General features: G+C 36.4%; 1 protein-coding gene across 1 annotated transcript in view; it reads right to left on the bottom strand.

Annotated features, from left to right (window-relative positions):
- BTBD8 (BTB domain containing 8) overlaps positions 1-14229 on the bottom strand; it is an 81558-nt gene that overhangs the window by 61795 nt on the left and 5534 nt on the right. Inside the window, exons 2-3 of the mRNA XM_019753054.2 lie at positions 13807-14004; positions 6269-6495 (exon numbers count right to left, since the gene is read on the bottom strand). Coding sequence (XP_019608613.2) covers positions 6269-6495; positions 13807-14004 — 425 coding nt within the window. The remainder of the gene's footprint in view (positions 1-6268; positions 6496-13806; positions 14005-14229) is intronic.

The following is a 14229-nucleotide window of genomic DNA, read 5'->3' as shown; positions in this document are numbered from 1 at the left end:
AGAAAAAATTTTACTCTACCCTTCTAGGTTCTTTTGGCTGGTCTAATAATTAAATCGACATGAGACAGATTAACAAGAGAAAATAACCAAATTTAATTACATACATATGTATGGGAACCCCATATACATGAGAGTCAGAGACCCCATACACATGAGAGGTTCTGAGACAGAAAGGTAAAATGAGGTTAAAATAACATCCTGAGCTAAGGAATAAGGTAAAGTATCTGGAGCTTCAGAAGAGAGAACAGTAATTCATGGGAAGGTAAGAAAAACAGACATGTAGTACTTAGATGTTTGCCCTGCCATAGGGATAGGTCATAAAGTTATTCCTGATAAAAACTCTTATGGAAAAGGCCCACAATTTAAATTATTATTATTATTATTATTATTATTATTATTATTATTATTTAAATTATTTAAGAGAGAGGTTCAAAGTTCTCTGGAGCCCGTAGGGTCTCAACTGCCTTCAGCTCAAAATAAAGCACATGCCAAAGTGGCACATCTTGGGGAGGCCTGTTCTGAATCCCTTCAACTCCCAACCCTCCCTTCTCTGATCTATTTTTATTATAGAATATCACTTTCTAACTTCTTTGCTATATTTATTATCTGTCTCCATCCCACCTTACCTTTTCTAACTAGAATGTAAGTTCCAAAAGGGCTGGAAGTCCACTGTAGTCATTGAAGTATCCCTTAAACCTAGAACAGTGCCTGAGACAGAGCAGATCCTCAATAAGTATTTGTTGAGTAAATGAATGTGTCAAATACTACATAATAAAGATTTTTGAAGGAAAAACATAAAACTGCAACCAGAATTAGGTAGGGAAGAAGAGAGATCCTACTATTGCTAGATATTCATATAGAAGACTTAAAGCACATAAATTAATGGGAGATACCAAGGAGAAATGGTCTCCATTTTGATGATTCAAAGATCAGAGTCTGATTTTTGACACGGTGGGAAAATATACTTTTCAAAAGAAAACCAAATAAATTTGATAAATGAGTCCCATTTATGTATTCAAATAACCTACTGAGCTTGAATATATCACAGTGTGGTATAATAAAGCTATATATTTGGTCTTTGTCCTTATTTCCTGGCACAGTGCTCCTAAAACTCTTGGAATTTCTTTATAGGAGTGTCTTTATAAACCAGAAGTGAAATATAGTAACAAACCCCTTTCAACCACACCTGAGTTTATGCTAAGGAGGTGATTCAGGATGGGGCTCCTAGACAGCCTCATGATGGGGACTGGTCGACCAGAAAGACCAAACATGTGATTAGAAAGTAAGAACTTTCAGCCCCACTGGCCCCTCCATCCCTAACACACGCAGGAAGTGAAAGGGGACTGGAGATTAAGTTACAAAAATTCTTGAACAATGAGAATCAGAGAGCTACTGGGTCGGTCAATACATTGACATGTTGGCAGGGCGGTGTACCCTGAGAGAGAACGGACATTTGTTCTGTATACTGTCCCTTCCCCCACCCCCATACCTCACTCTATGCATCTCTTCCATTTGGTTGTTCCTGAGTTGTATCTTTTATAATAAGCCAAATATTATAAATGTAAATAAAACATTTTCCTGAGTTCTGCAATTCCAGCAAATTATTAAACCTTAAAGGGGAAATCTCAAATATGTAGTTGCCGGGCACAAGTGTGAGTAGTAAAGGGACCATAATGTCACCCCAAAGCATATCCCTTCGGCATAAGTAGTTTGAGCTAAAGACAATCGAGAACCAGCAAATGTAGGAAAAGCTCTTTACCTCCCCTTAACTGCCAAAATAAAGTATAAATTTTCCATTTTGTAAAGAAAATTTACATTTATAAAGGAAATTTCCCTTTGTAAAAATGTCTCCTTACCAGGAAGAAACTACTTTCATCAGTTGACTCATCTACATAACAAGAACAACCCTTATTTACCATACATTTTCTCCCCTCACCATCCCATAATTTGCCTCCACTACTCAGTACCTCAAAACTCTTTTCTTTTGTTTAGCCTAAAATGATATATAAGCCTCAATCATCTGGCCATCTGCTCATTTATTTGTAAAACTCCTGATGCAAAAGTAAGTACGTAATCATAACCTTTCCTCCTCCCATTTACCTGTCTCATTTCAGTTTAATTCTTAGGCTAGCCACAGAATATAAGAGGGTAGAAGGAACTCTTCCTTCTCCTACAGTAGCCTAGGCACCCCATTTGTGGCTAGCATCTGACATAGGGACAGTCTTGTAGGACTATGTCTTTAATCTGTGGGGCCTGTGCTAACTCTGGATAGTTAGTGTCAGAATTGAATTTTTGGATACTCAGTTGGTGTCGGAGAATTGGTTGGTATGTGGGGAAAAAATACATACATTTGGTGTCAGGAGTGGTACCAGAAGAAAAAAACACAATCACAGAAACCCAAGATGTTCCTCAACCTTAAGTCACTATTCCACTCTACCCTAAACTTGGTCTGTTTATATTTTTTAAGTCTGACAAATAGTATCACTCAAAATCCTTAAAGCGATTTATGAGTAAGGTGACCACATGTCTTGGTTTGTTTGGGACAGTCCCAGTTGATGTCTGTTGCCATAAACTAATTATCAACAGCAATAATAATTTTTTGCCTTTCACTCTCTCAACAGGGTCCCAGTTTGTATAATAAAATATAGGGTCATCCTTTATATAAGGCTCTTCATTTTCTGGCTTCTGCTTGTCTCTTATTGTGACTGTTCCTGTCTCCTACTCCAACCCACTCTCACAACAAACCACTTCCAGTTTTCCAAATCTGCTCTGTACCTGGCTCTCTCTGTCTCCAGGCAAGTTGTTTCTTTTGCCTGGAACACTCCCTTATGTTCCTTTAGCCTGGTTAACTCCTACTTTTTCTTTGGGGATTCAATTCAAATATCACTCCCTCCACATAGCTTTCTCTAGAAGCCTAAATCCAGGCTACATGTATCCTATTTGTGCCCTCATCACACTTTGTACATAACCCACCCATCTCCTATGAGACTGCAGGACAGGAACACTATCTGTTTTATTCAATCTTTTTTTTTAAGAAGGACGCAGCTCACAGTAGCCCATGCGGGGATCGAACCAGCAACCTTGGTGTTATCAGCACCACGTTCTAACCAACTGAGCTAACCGGCCACCCTGTGTTTTATGCATCTTAAATCCTCCAAACCTAGCACAAAGGTGATACTCAAATAATGTGATGATTAGAGTGGCATTCTAGGAACAAACAGAAAGTGCAAAAACACAGAGGTGACAAAATATAGTTCTTTGGGGGGAAATGCCAATTCATTAAGATAAGAGCTCAAGGGGTATGAGGAGGTTGTGAAGACAGAAGACAGCAAAGTTCTAGGCAGGAGGCAGTTCAAAAACTCCCTTTATACCACAGGAAAGAATTTGAGATTTATATCAAGGGTATGGGACATGACTGAAGAATTTCAATAAAGGGAGTGCCATGATCATACTTGCAATTAACAAACATTGTTCTATATTATATAAATGGAAGGTGGCACAACGAGAGGCTTGGCAACTAACTGGGATGCAAATTCTCAAGGAAGATACCAAAGTCCTGAAATAAAGAAATGGCAGGAGGGGGCTGGCCCGGTGGCTCAGGCGGTTAGAGCTCCATGCTCCTAACTCCAAAGGCTGCTGGTTCAATTCCCACATGGGCCAGTGGGCTCTCAACCACAAGGTTGCCAGTTCAACTCCTCGAGTCCCGCAAGGGATGGTGGGCTGTGCCCCCTGCAACTAGCAACTGCAACTGGACCTGGAGCTGAGCTGCGCCCTCCACAACTAAGACTGAAAGGACAACAACTTGACTTGGAAAAAAGTCCTGGAAGTACACACTGTTCCCCAATAAAGTCCTGTTCCCCTTCCCCAATAAAATCTTAAAAAAAAAAAGAAAGAAAGAAAGAAATGGCAGAATAAAAAAGAAAAGTATTTAAGAATATTTGGGATATAAATCAATAGACATGGTCATGAATCGAATACAGGGTAAGAGAATAACTGAGTAGAAAGACAGTGATATCATTCACAATGATAGAGTACTTAAGAAAAGAGCTGGTTGGGAGAGATGGGTGATTGGGACAATGTGGAACAAGTTAAATTTTGAGATTTAAGGTACATTTAGACAGATACATGTACTCAGTGGTTGGATATGAAGCTCAAAAAAGTTGGAGAATACCAATTATTTAAAGAGCAGAAAGATGATGTGCCAGTGAAGGAGACAGAGGAATGGCCAAAGAGGAAAATCTAGAGTACAGGGTCATAGAAGACAGATGGAGTTTCAAGGAGTGCGGCACAGACAGTATGAAAGCCTGCAAAGACGTGAATAAGATGTGGACATCAAGTGCCTGTTAAACTGGTAAATATGGTGATTTTCCACTAATAATGGAAAAAGTAAGTTAAGAGGCAGGGGATTCTGGGGTAAAAGGGCTCTTTTTACTTATACTTTCGACTTGTTTGGCCACTTAAATGGGTTCCAGTGGGGCCACGGCTGAGCTTTAGACTAGAGGCAGGAAAAATGGGTATCAAATACCAGCTCTGCCAACTGCTCGATCTGTATGACCTTGGGAAAGCCCCTTATACTCTCTGAGTCTTAGAATCCTATCTATAAAATCAGTCTGTAACCACTTATATCTTAGGGTTATCTGAAACTAAAGGAGATAAAATATATGAATGGATCTATCTCAAGCCTAGAATAGACATTCATTCATTTACCATAGTTAGGTATGGTGAATGTATGTAAGAGGAATCTAACTGAGCTTAAATCACTTCGTTATTGTTGTTGCACTAACCATCAATAATAAAATCCTTTTGTTAACTGATACTTTTATACACATTCAATTCTGCTATAGTACTTGTTTTGAAAACGTAAGTTTGATCCAACACAATTGATATATTAGGGAACGATCTGAGCATAACGTGAAATTTTCATTTGCTTAGGTGCAAGTTCATCCATGAGAAACACTAGGTCAATGGAGAAAACTGCACTAGCTAAACTGAGCCATGTAAGACTATACAAAACACACATAAATGTCTAAAATATCTACCAGAAACCTCAATTCACTGTATATGTTATGACCCACACCCATCCATATACGGTGTTACAAATTCCCATCTGATTTTAGACGGGTTTCAACCAACTGTGGAGAGACAATTTTCTCAGACTACATTTATATTTCTGTATGATCTGGCCTTTCTAAGCAGAGCACTGGAAAATCTGCATAAAGGATGATTAAACAGCAAACATGCTTTGGTAACTAGAGATAATGTGATGCTCCAGAACATTTAGAGACTTTCTTTCCCACCCCCACCAAACCATTCCCTACACTCCAGGGTAGTGAAGCTACCTTGCCCTCCCCTCACGAGAGATTTATTTACCTTCCAAAGTAAAGGTCCGTCTGTCTGTCTGTCTCTGTCTCTCTCTCTCTTTGCTTAGGCGGATGGGCAGATCTGCCAGAATCCTATAAAATCCAACTTAGGTGTTCGTCTCCTACGGTACAATCCCACCGCATGTGAAGGGTAACATTAGGCCCTCACCACATAGCTTCATGGGAATTGGGGCAGGGAACTGACGCTAAGATGCTCTGTGAGTAATAAACAGTTTGTTCTCTGATACAGAGATCTTGAGTTTCCTGTTAGAGTATTTACTATATCTATACATTTATATCCTTAAAATCCTCCTTCCACCAATTCACAATAATTCACAAGCTGAAACCCCTGTGACACCAACTTCCACAACCAAACTAAAGGTCTCTGTCAAGGTCAAATGCCGTTTTTATTATAGTATTTATGTATTTCTTAACCATTTAACATGTGTAAAACTATGCTACCATTTTTATTGGGTGCCTATCTTTTTAAAATGTGTCATGACAAAATTTCAGTAATTTTTTTGTGTCATGACAAGTAATGGTGATTTTCATTGAATGGTGCTTTTTAAGGAATACATGTATTGTATTATAACACAACTGACTACCGTCTACTAAAGCTTTTATTGGCATACATCAAAATAAGGATGATGACATGTGGAAGCTTATGAGGAGAACTGTGAATTACGTGTGTATTTATTCATAATAACTCCATCTCCAAATATTTGGGAAAACTGGGAGTTGACCATACTATTATTTTCATTTATCCATAAAAAATTTACTTTCATTTACTTATTATAAAAAGAGCAGCAGAGCTGATTTTTGAAGTATGTTTTTCTCTAACTGTATCAGAATATAATTACTTTCATGATTATAAAAATTTATATAAATCCACAAATAAAATGCCTCACCAGCAGAAATTAAACTGTCCTCCGGATTGCTGATAACATCTGGAATTTCATGCTTCAGAAGAGAACAGTCAGGTGATTTTTCACCTAAGAACTCTATAGATGGTCTTCCATCATTGTCAGTATACTTTCCAAAACTGAAGTCATGTTTTGTTTGTGGTATCCCACTCTTTTTCCTAAGAATTTCCTCTTCATAGTTTTTTATGTTTTTGTTTGATGAGTATACAATCCTAAAAGACAAAATATAAAATATTAATAAAAATAATGGTGATTCTTAAAACCTAGTTTCCCAAATGGGCATCTTTCATCTAGTATAATTACATAATTTCAAAACCTTTTAAATCTGGAATAACTGTATAAAAGTCCATCTAAAATAGTAGCAAGTTTTAAAAGTACTCATAAAAATTTTTAATGTTAAAAATATATAATGCCAACAAATCAGATAACCTAATAAAATGAAAAATTCCCAGAAAGACATGCACTGCCAAATCTGACTTAAGACGAAACAGAATATCTGCATAGACCTATAATAAGTAGAGATTGAACTAGTAATCAAAAACGTCCCACGAAGGAAAACCTAGGACAAGGTGGCTTCACTGGTGAATTCTACCAAGTATTTAAAGAAGAATTAACACCAATCCTTCACAAACTTTTCCAAAGAATAGAAGAAAGCACTTTCCAACTCATTCTGTGAGGTCAGTATTAGCCTGATACAAAAGCAGATGCAGAAATCACAGGAAAAATAAACCATAGACCAATATTCCTTATTAATAATGATGAAAATATCCTTTACAAAATAATAGCAAACTGGATCCAGCAATATATAAAAAGTATTATGCACCATGACCAACTGGGGTTTATCTCAGGAATTCAAGGGAAGTTAAACATATGAAAATCAATGTTATACACCATGTTCTATGGTCTGAATGTTTGTGTCCTTCCAAAATTCAAATGTTGAGCCCTCATGAATGGACTTAGTACCCTTATAAAAGAAGCTCCAAATAATAGATCCCCTGCCTCTTTCCACCATGTGAGGGCAAACTGAGAAGTCAGCAGTCTGCAACCCAGAAGAGGACCTTCACCAGAATCCTACCACTTTGATCTTAGACCTCCAGCCTCCTGAATTGTGAGAAATAAATTTCTATTGTTTATAAGCCACCTAGTCTGTGGTATTTTATTATAGCAGGCTGAATGGACTAAGATACCATATCAACAGGACAAAACCTACTTGATCATCTTGATAAACACAAAAAGTGCATTTGAAAAAAATCTAACACCCTGTATGATAAAACACTAAACAAACTAGGAATAGAAGGGAATTGCTTAACCTAACAAAGGACATCTTAAAACACCATAGCTAACATCATACTTAACAGTAAAAGACTGAAAGCTTTTCTTCTAGGATCAGCAAGGAAAGGATGTCTGCTCTCACGTCTAATCAACATTTAACTGGAGTAGTTCTAGCCAGAGTAATTAGGCAAGAAAACAAAATAAAATGCATCTGGACTGGAAAGGAATAAATAAAGCTAGCTCTATTTACAGATGCAAAACCTGTATACAGAAAAATCCACCAAAAAAAAAAATCTGTTAAGTTCTACAAGGTTATAGGATACAAGGTCAATACGCAAAAATTAACTGTATTTGTATACACTAGCAATGAACAAACCAAAATTAAATTAGAAAGTAATTCCATCTATAATATATAGATCAAAAAAATAAAACACTTAGGAATATATTTAATAAAAAAACGTAAGGCTTGTGTGCTGAAAACTACAAAACAATGCGGAAAGCAATTAAATGGAAACATCCTATGTTCATGGATTGGAAGATTTAATATTGTTAAGATGGCAATACTCTGAACTGATCTACAGATTCAATGCAATACCTATTAAAATTCTAGCTGCCTTTTTTGCAGAAATTGACAGTTCAATCCTCAAATTCAAATAGAAATACAAGGGACCCAGATAGCCAAAACAATCCTCACAAAGAACAAAGCTGGAGGATTCCCAAATTCTAAGTTTCCTACAAAGCCATAATCACCACCACTGTGTGGTACTCGCATAAGGGTGAACATACACATCAGTGGAATAGAATTGAATGTCCAGAACATACATTTACAGGCAACTGATTTTCAACAAGGGTGTTGTGATATTGTGATTTACGATAAGAAATATGTATTTGGTCTTTGTCCACTGTTCCTAGCACATAGCTCCTAAAACCCTTGTAATTTCCTATGTAAGAACTATAGGGATGCCTTTGTTATAATACTTAATTTTGTTCCCAGTTCCTGAAATAGCTCCCGATGGATAAACATGAAATAGATGTATTTTGTTATTCATAACAAGCTCCTTTTAACCACACCGGAGTTTACATTAAATGAGGTGATTTTTGGACAGCCCTTAAGGAGGGGATAGTTTCCAGGAGAACCAACCACGTGATTAGAGAGTTGTCACTTTCAGTGCCCCCCCCACCTCTGGGGAGGGGAAAGGGTGAATTAATCACCAATGGTCAATGATTTAATCAATCGTGCCTATGTAATGAAGCCTCCATACAAACTCTAAAGGATGGGGTGCAGAGAGCCTCCAGGCTGGTGAACACATGAAGGTACACTCAATAGCAGAAGAAATGTACCATTTCATAGGTCATACTACTATGAATAACATTTATTAAAATATATTCAGTGCTTAACACTTGCCAAGTCACTGTGCTAAGTGCTTTATAAGTATCTCATTTAACCCTCACAACAACACTTTGAGGTAAGTATTGTTATTATGTCCATTTTTCAGGTGAGGAAATTAATGGTATTAGTTCAAGTTTATACAGTTAGAAGTGGTGAACCTCGCTTGATGACAGAGCCTGCTCTTACAACAAAGCCACTATACCATCTACTAGAAAAAACACAAGTATACATTTAAAGTTCATAGTTGGAACTCAATGATGAACCTATGATCTATACTGGAAAATAATAATGATTTTCTACATTGCTCTTAAAGTATCTATTTAAATTATATATGTCATGCTGTTCTTACACACAGGGGAAGTTCAGGTTAGGCAATTTTCCATTTATGCTTAGAGGAGCTTTATATAAGAAACTCTGAAATAAAGAAAAATAGATCATTCAAGTTAGAGCACAAAATAAAGAAAAATAAGCCAAATCACACAAGTATACTTAAAATTTAATCACCCAAGAAGAATTTTCCATAATAAAGTCAACATGATTTTGATTATAGACAAAAAAGTATGTCAGCAAATAGCTACAGGACTAGCATCTAAAAAAACACCTAGGCTCCAGGACATAAAAACACAAAAATCCAACTGATGTATCATAAAAGTCAAACTGAAAACTGGCACTGGCATTAAGGACAGACATAGAGACAAATGGAATAGAACTAAGAGACCAGAAATAAACCCTAACGTTTATGTGTATTAGTCAGCTGAAGCTGCCGTAACAAAATATCACAGACTGGTGGCTTAAGCAACGTAAATTTATTTCTCACAGTTCTAAAGACTGGAAGTCCAAGATCAGGGTGCTACCATGGTCAGGTTCTGGTGAGAACTCTCTTCGTGGCTTGTGCCCTTCCCGCTGTGTCCTCACATTGAAGAGAGAGAGCGAGCGAGCTCTCTGGTATCGCTTCTTCTTCTTCTTTTTTTTTTTTATAAGGGCACTATTCCTCTTGTGAGGATCCAACCCTCATGACCTTATCTAAATCTAATTATCTCCCAAAGGTACAACCACCAAATATAATCACATTGGGGGTTAGGACTTCAACATACGAATTTTGGAGTGAAACAATTGAGTCCATAACAATGGGTAACTGATTTGCAATAAATACGTACAGGCAATCCAATGGGGGAAAGAACAGTCTCCCAAAATGGTACTGGGATACCTAGATATCCACACACAAAAGAATGAAATTGGATCTCTTCTTTATACTATACAAAAAAAATTAACTCAACACAAATTATAGACCTAAATGTAAGAGCCAACAGAATAAAACCAGGGACATATTGACTTTTCCACCTAGTGCTGCTGCTGGTGATTTAGACTTTATACCACAGAACCTGGGCCTTTTCTGGTTAGCATGTGGCTCAATGAACCCTGAAGAAGAAGAAGGAGAAGGGAAGGAGAAGTAGGAGAAGGAGAAAGAGGAGAAGGAGGAGGAGGAGGGAAGGAAAGGAAGGAAGGAAGGAAGGAAGGAAGGAAGGAAGGAAGGAAGGAAGGAAGGAAGGAAGGAAGGAGGGAGGGAAGGAAGGAAGGAAGGGAAGGAAGGAGCAAGCAAGCATAGAACCATAAAATTCTTAGAAGAAAATATAAGAATAAATCTTTGTGATCCTGGATTAGACAACGGTTTCTTATCTATCTATGGTATACACCAAAAGCATAAGTGACAAGAGCAAATTAGATTAAACTAGGCTACTTTAAAATCTGAAACTTTTGTTTTGCAAATGACACCATCAAGAAAGCAAAAAGACAACTCCTAGAATGGGAGTAATGTTTGCAAATCATATGTCTGATAAGAATCTAATATTCAGAATATATAAAGAACTCTTATAACTTGATAACATAAAGACAAATAACCCAATTGAAAAATGAACAAAAAATGTCAGATGGGTACTAGATTTATCAGGATGATCACTTTATAAGTTACATAAATGTCTAATTACTATGTTGTACACCTGAAACTAATATAACGTTGTATGTCAACTGTAGTTGAAAAATTTTTAATTATTTAAAAATTAAAAAAAAAGAAAAATGGACAAAGGATGTAGCAAATAGGCAAATAAAAATCAGCCATGAGGGAAATACAAATGAAAATCGCAATGAGATACAACTTCCTGTTCACTAGGATGGCTATAATAAAAAAGAAGATAATAATGAGTGTTATGCAGATGTGGTGAAACTAAAACCCTCATACACTGCTGGTAGAAATGTAAAATGTATTGCCTCTTCAGAAAAAAAGTCTGGCAGTTCTTCAAAAAGTTAAACAGAGTTACCATATGACCCAACATTTCCACTCCTCCATATATATATACCAAAGAGAAATGAAAACACAGGTTCACATAAAATTTGCATATGAAATGTCCATAGCAGCATTAGTTATACAGCCCAACAGTGGAAACAACATAAATATCCATTAACTAATGAATAAACAAAATGTGGTATAGCCATACAATGAAATATTGTTTGGCAGTAAAAAGAAATGAAGAGATGATGCATAGAATAGCATGGATGAACTTGGAAAACATTATGCTTAATAAAATAAGTCAGTCATAAAAGACCACAAGTTGTATGATTCCATTTATGTGAAAAGTCCAGAAAAGGCAAATCCATAAACACAGAAAGTAGATTAATATTGCCTAGGGCAGCGGGGTGAGGAAATGAAGAGTGTCAGATAATGAGTATGCAGTTTCTTTTTGGGGTGCTGAAAATGTTCTAAAATTAAATTGCGGTTGCACAACTGTGGAAATACCAAAACCACTGAATTGTACACTGAATTATATCTATGATACGTGAATTATATCTCAGTAAAGATGTTTTTGAAGTGCCCTTCTAGTTGCTAGATAGGAAACTTCCTGATTCACGAATGGCTTAATAAAGCCAGTTAGGTCTTCAAAAAAATAAAAAGATGTTTTAAAAACTGGTAGTTGACAAATTTATAGTATTAGACAATGACATAATTGCGAGTATTGGCTTCATAACTTAGTTCCACATTTACTTACAAGGTGGTTCAGACCAAGCCACCCCAAGATGTGCCTCAATGGTATGCAGATTATTTTAGCTAAAGACAATTTTAGCTTCAGGCTCAAGTGAAACCTCTGCCCTCCCTTTAACTACCTAGAAAATCTTGAATTAGGGAGCCTTGGCCATTATAAGAAATTATAACCTTTTTGACCCACCTATAGGGCAGGGCAAACTTCTATTTTCTAAGCGTCTGCTCTTCTTATCATCCTGCAATGATACTTTGAAGCCCCCAAGGTGCATTACCTCATCCCCAGCTCAGAATGTCTTATATACCTCAAGCTCCCTTTCTATCTCTGATCCTCTCAGGTGTGGCGTTCCCGTGTGCATGAGATTAAATTTGATCTTCTCTTGTCATTCTACCTCATGTTGATTTGATTATTCGGCCAGCAGAAAGAACCAGAAGAGGAAAAGGGGAATTTTTCCCTTTCCCCACACTTACCATCATTAAGCAATGAAATCAAGAATCACCAGCCAGTGTACACCTAGCCATCCATACAGGGCCTTACTCAAAATAGGGCACAATAAATATCTGCTGAATAAGTTAAGTGTATGTGAGGGATGATAGGAGAGAAACCACCAAAATATTATTAGAACAATACTAACTTCCATATGTTAGACAAAGGGAAGAAATTATGGGAGGGCAGTATTTAAATTACTGAAATGAATTACAAATAAACACTTCAAAATTCACAAACATAAAAAACTTAGTTAATTTTTATGGTGCTTATTGTATGCCTGGCATTTTATATCTGAGGAAATTCCAGGCATACAGGGGTTAAGTTTGAGACACACAGCTATCCCCAAATGGCTAGAGCAGACATGCTTGCCCTAGAGTCCATGCTCTTAAAAACTAAAGTATTTAAGACCTCTCTAAAGTCATTTAAATAGGTATTCAAAAAAGAAATATGTTTTTGAGGAACTACATTAGAAAATACTTGCCTCCTGAATACATTTATCAAAAATGAGTGTCAAATAATTACACGTATGTGCAGATAACAGCAAAGCATTACAACAGAATTCTATTCAATTAGAATGAAGACTAATTTAAACTAGTTTCTCCTATTATTTAGCCAATGACAATTCTCTAAGTTTACCAAATACATGGGTCTCCCAAACTACTAACAAGTTCAATGAAAGTTCTATTTTCAAAAATTTTGACCACACACAAGCCATGAAAATAAAAAGTTATGATCTCATATTTTTATAAACATACATAACTTATTTAAAGCTTTGCATATCAATATGGAAGTCAGTATATACAGCAATGTTCTCGACAGGATGCAATTTTACCCCCCAGAGGACTTTTGACAATGTCTGGAGGCATTTTGGTTGTTACACCTTGGGGGTGGGAGGAGGCTTTAAGAAGGGTGGGAGGGGAAGTACTATTGGCAGGTAGAGGCTAGAGGCCAGAGATGCTGCTAAACATTCTAAAATGCACAGCACAGCCCCCACAACAAAGAATTACTTATCTAACCCGAAATGTCAACAGTGCCACTGCTGAGAAACTCTAGCATAGAATAATAATTCATTCAAATTACCAGAGAGCACCCTTCATTTCTTCTCTCTCAGGATCAGTCTCAAGTTAGCACTTGGCTTCTCCAATACTAGGCCTCTAATACTCCAATACTAATACTTAGCCTCTACTATCTAATTACTAAGATAATTTGGAATCTAAATGAATGGATTTTTCTTAGTAGGTTATAAATCAGATATGAAAATAAATGAAATAAAAAACATACACACGTTTAAAAATAATTATAATTAGATTTAACTATAAGAGATTTTAAAAAGCACTTACTGTAAAAATGTTCTAAATTCTGAAGCTTCAAAGTTCTCCACAGCAACAGGCTCATGGTTTATTAAATTATTTGATGTCTGTCCAACAGTATGAAAATAGAAGCCAGGAACCCTTGCTAAAAGGACCACTCTGTGTGCTTTGAATAAAGTACGACCTACAGAGAAAGTAACATCTGTATGGATTTCTTCCCTTAGAAGCCTGTCAGGAATAAAAAGGAATCATAGTTTAGTGATGCTCAGAAATATACAATACACCCATTTTTATAAAATAAGTTTTAAAAATAACACATTAACTAAAAAAAATACAGAGATAACATAAAATAAATAAAAGTTAATATAAAAATGAGTTTGTTCTCAGTTCATCCTAAAGAACACTGTTTAATATTGGCTTAGAATCTAAAAGTTACAGAGAAAACAAAAGTAA

The sequence above is a fragment of the Rhinolophus sinicus genome, linkage group LG06 (genome assembly GCF_036562045.2).
Source record: "Rhinolophus sinicus isolate RSC01 linkage group LG06, ASM3656204v1, whole genome shotgun sequence".
NCBI classification, from domain to species: Eukaryota; Metazoa; Chordata; class Mammalia; order Chiroptera; family Rhinolophidae; genus Rhinolophus; species Rhinolophus sinicus.
Note: the sequence above shows the minus strand (reverse complement) of the source record. Positions and strands in the feature narration are given on the sequence as shown.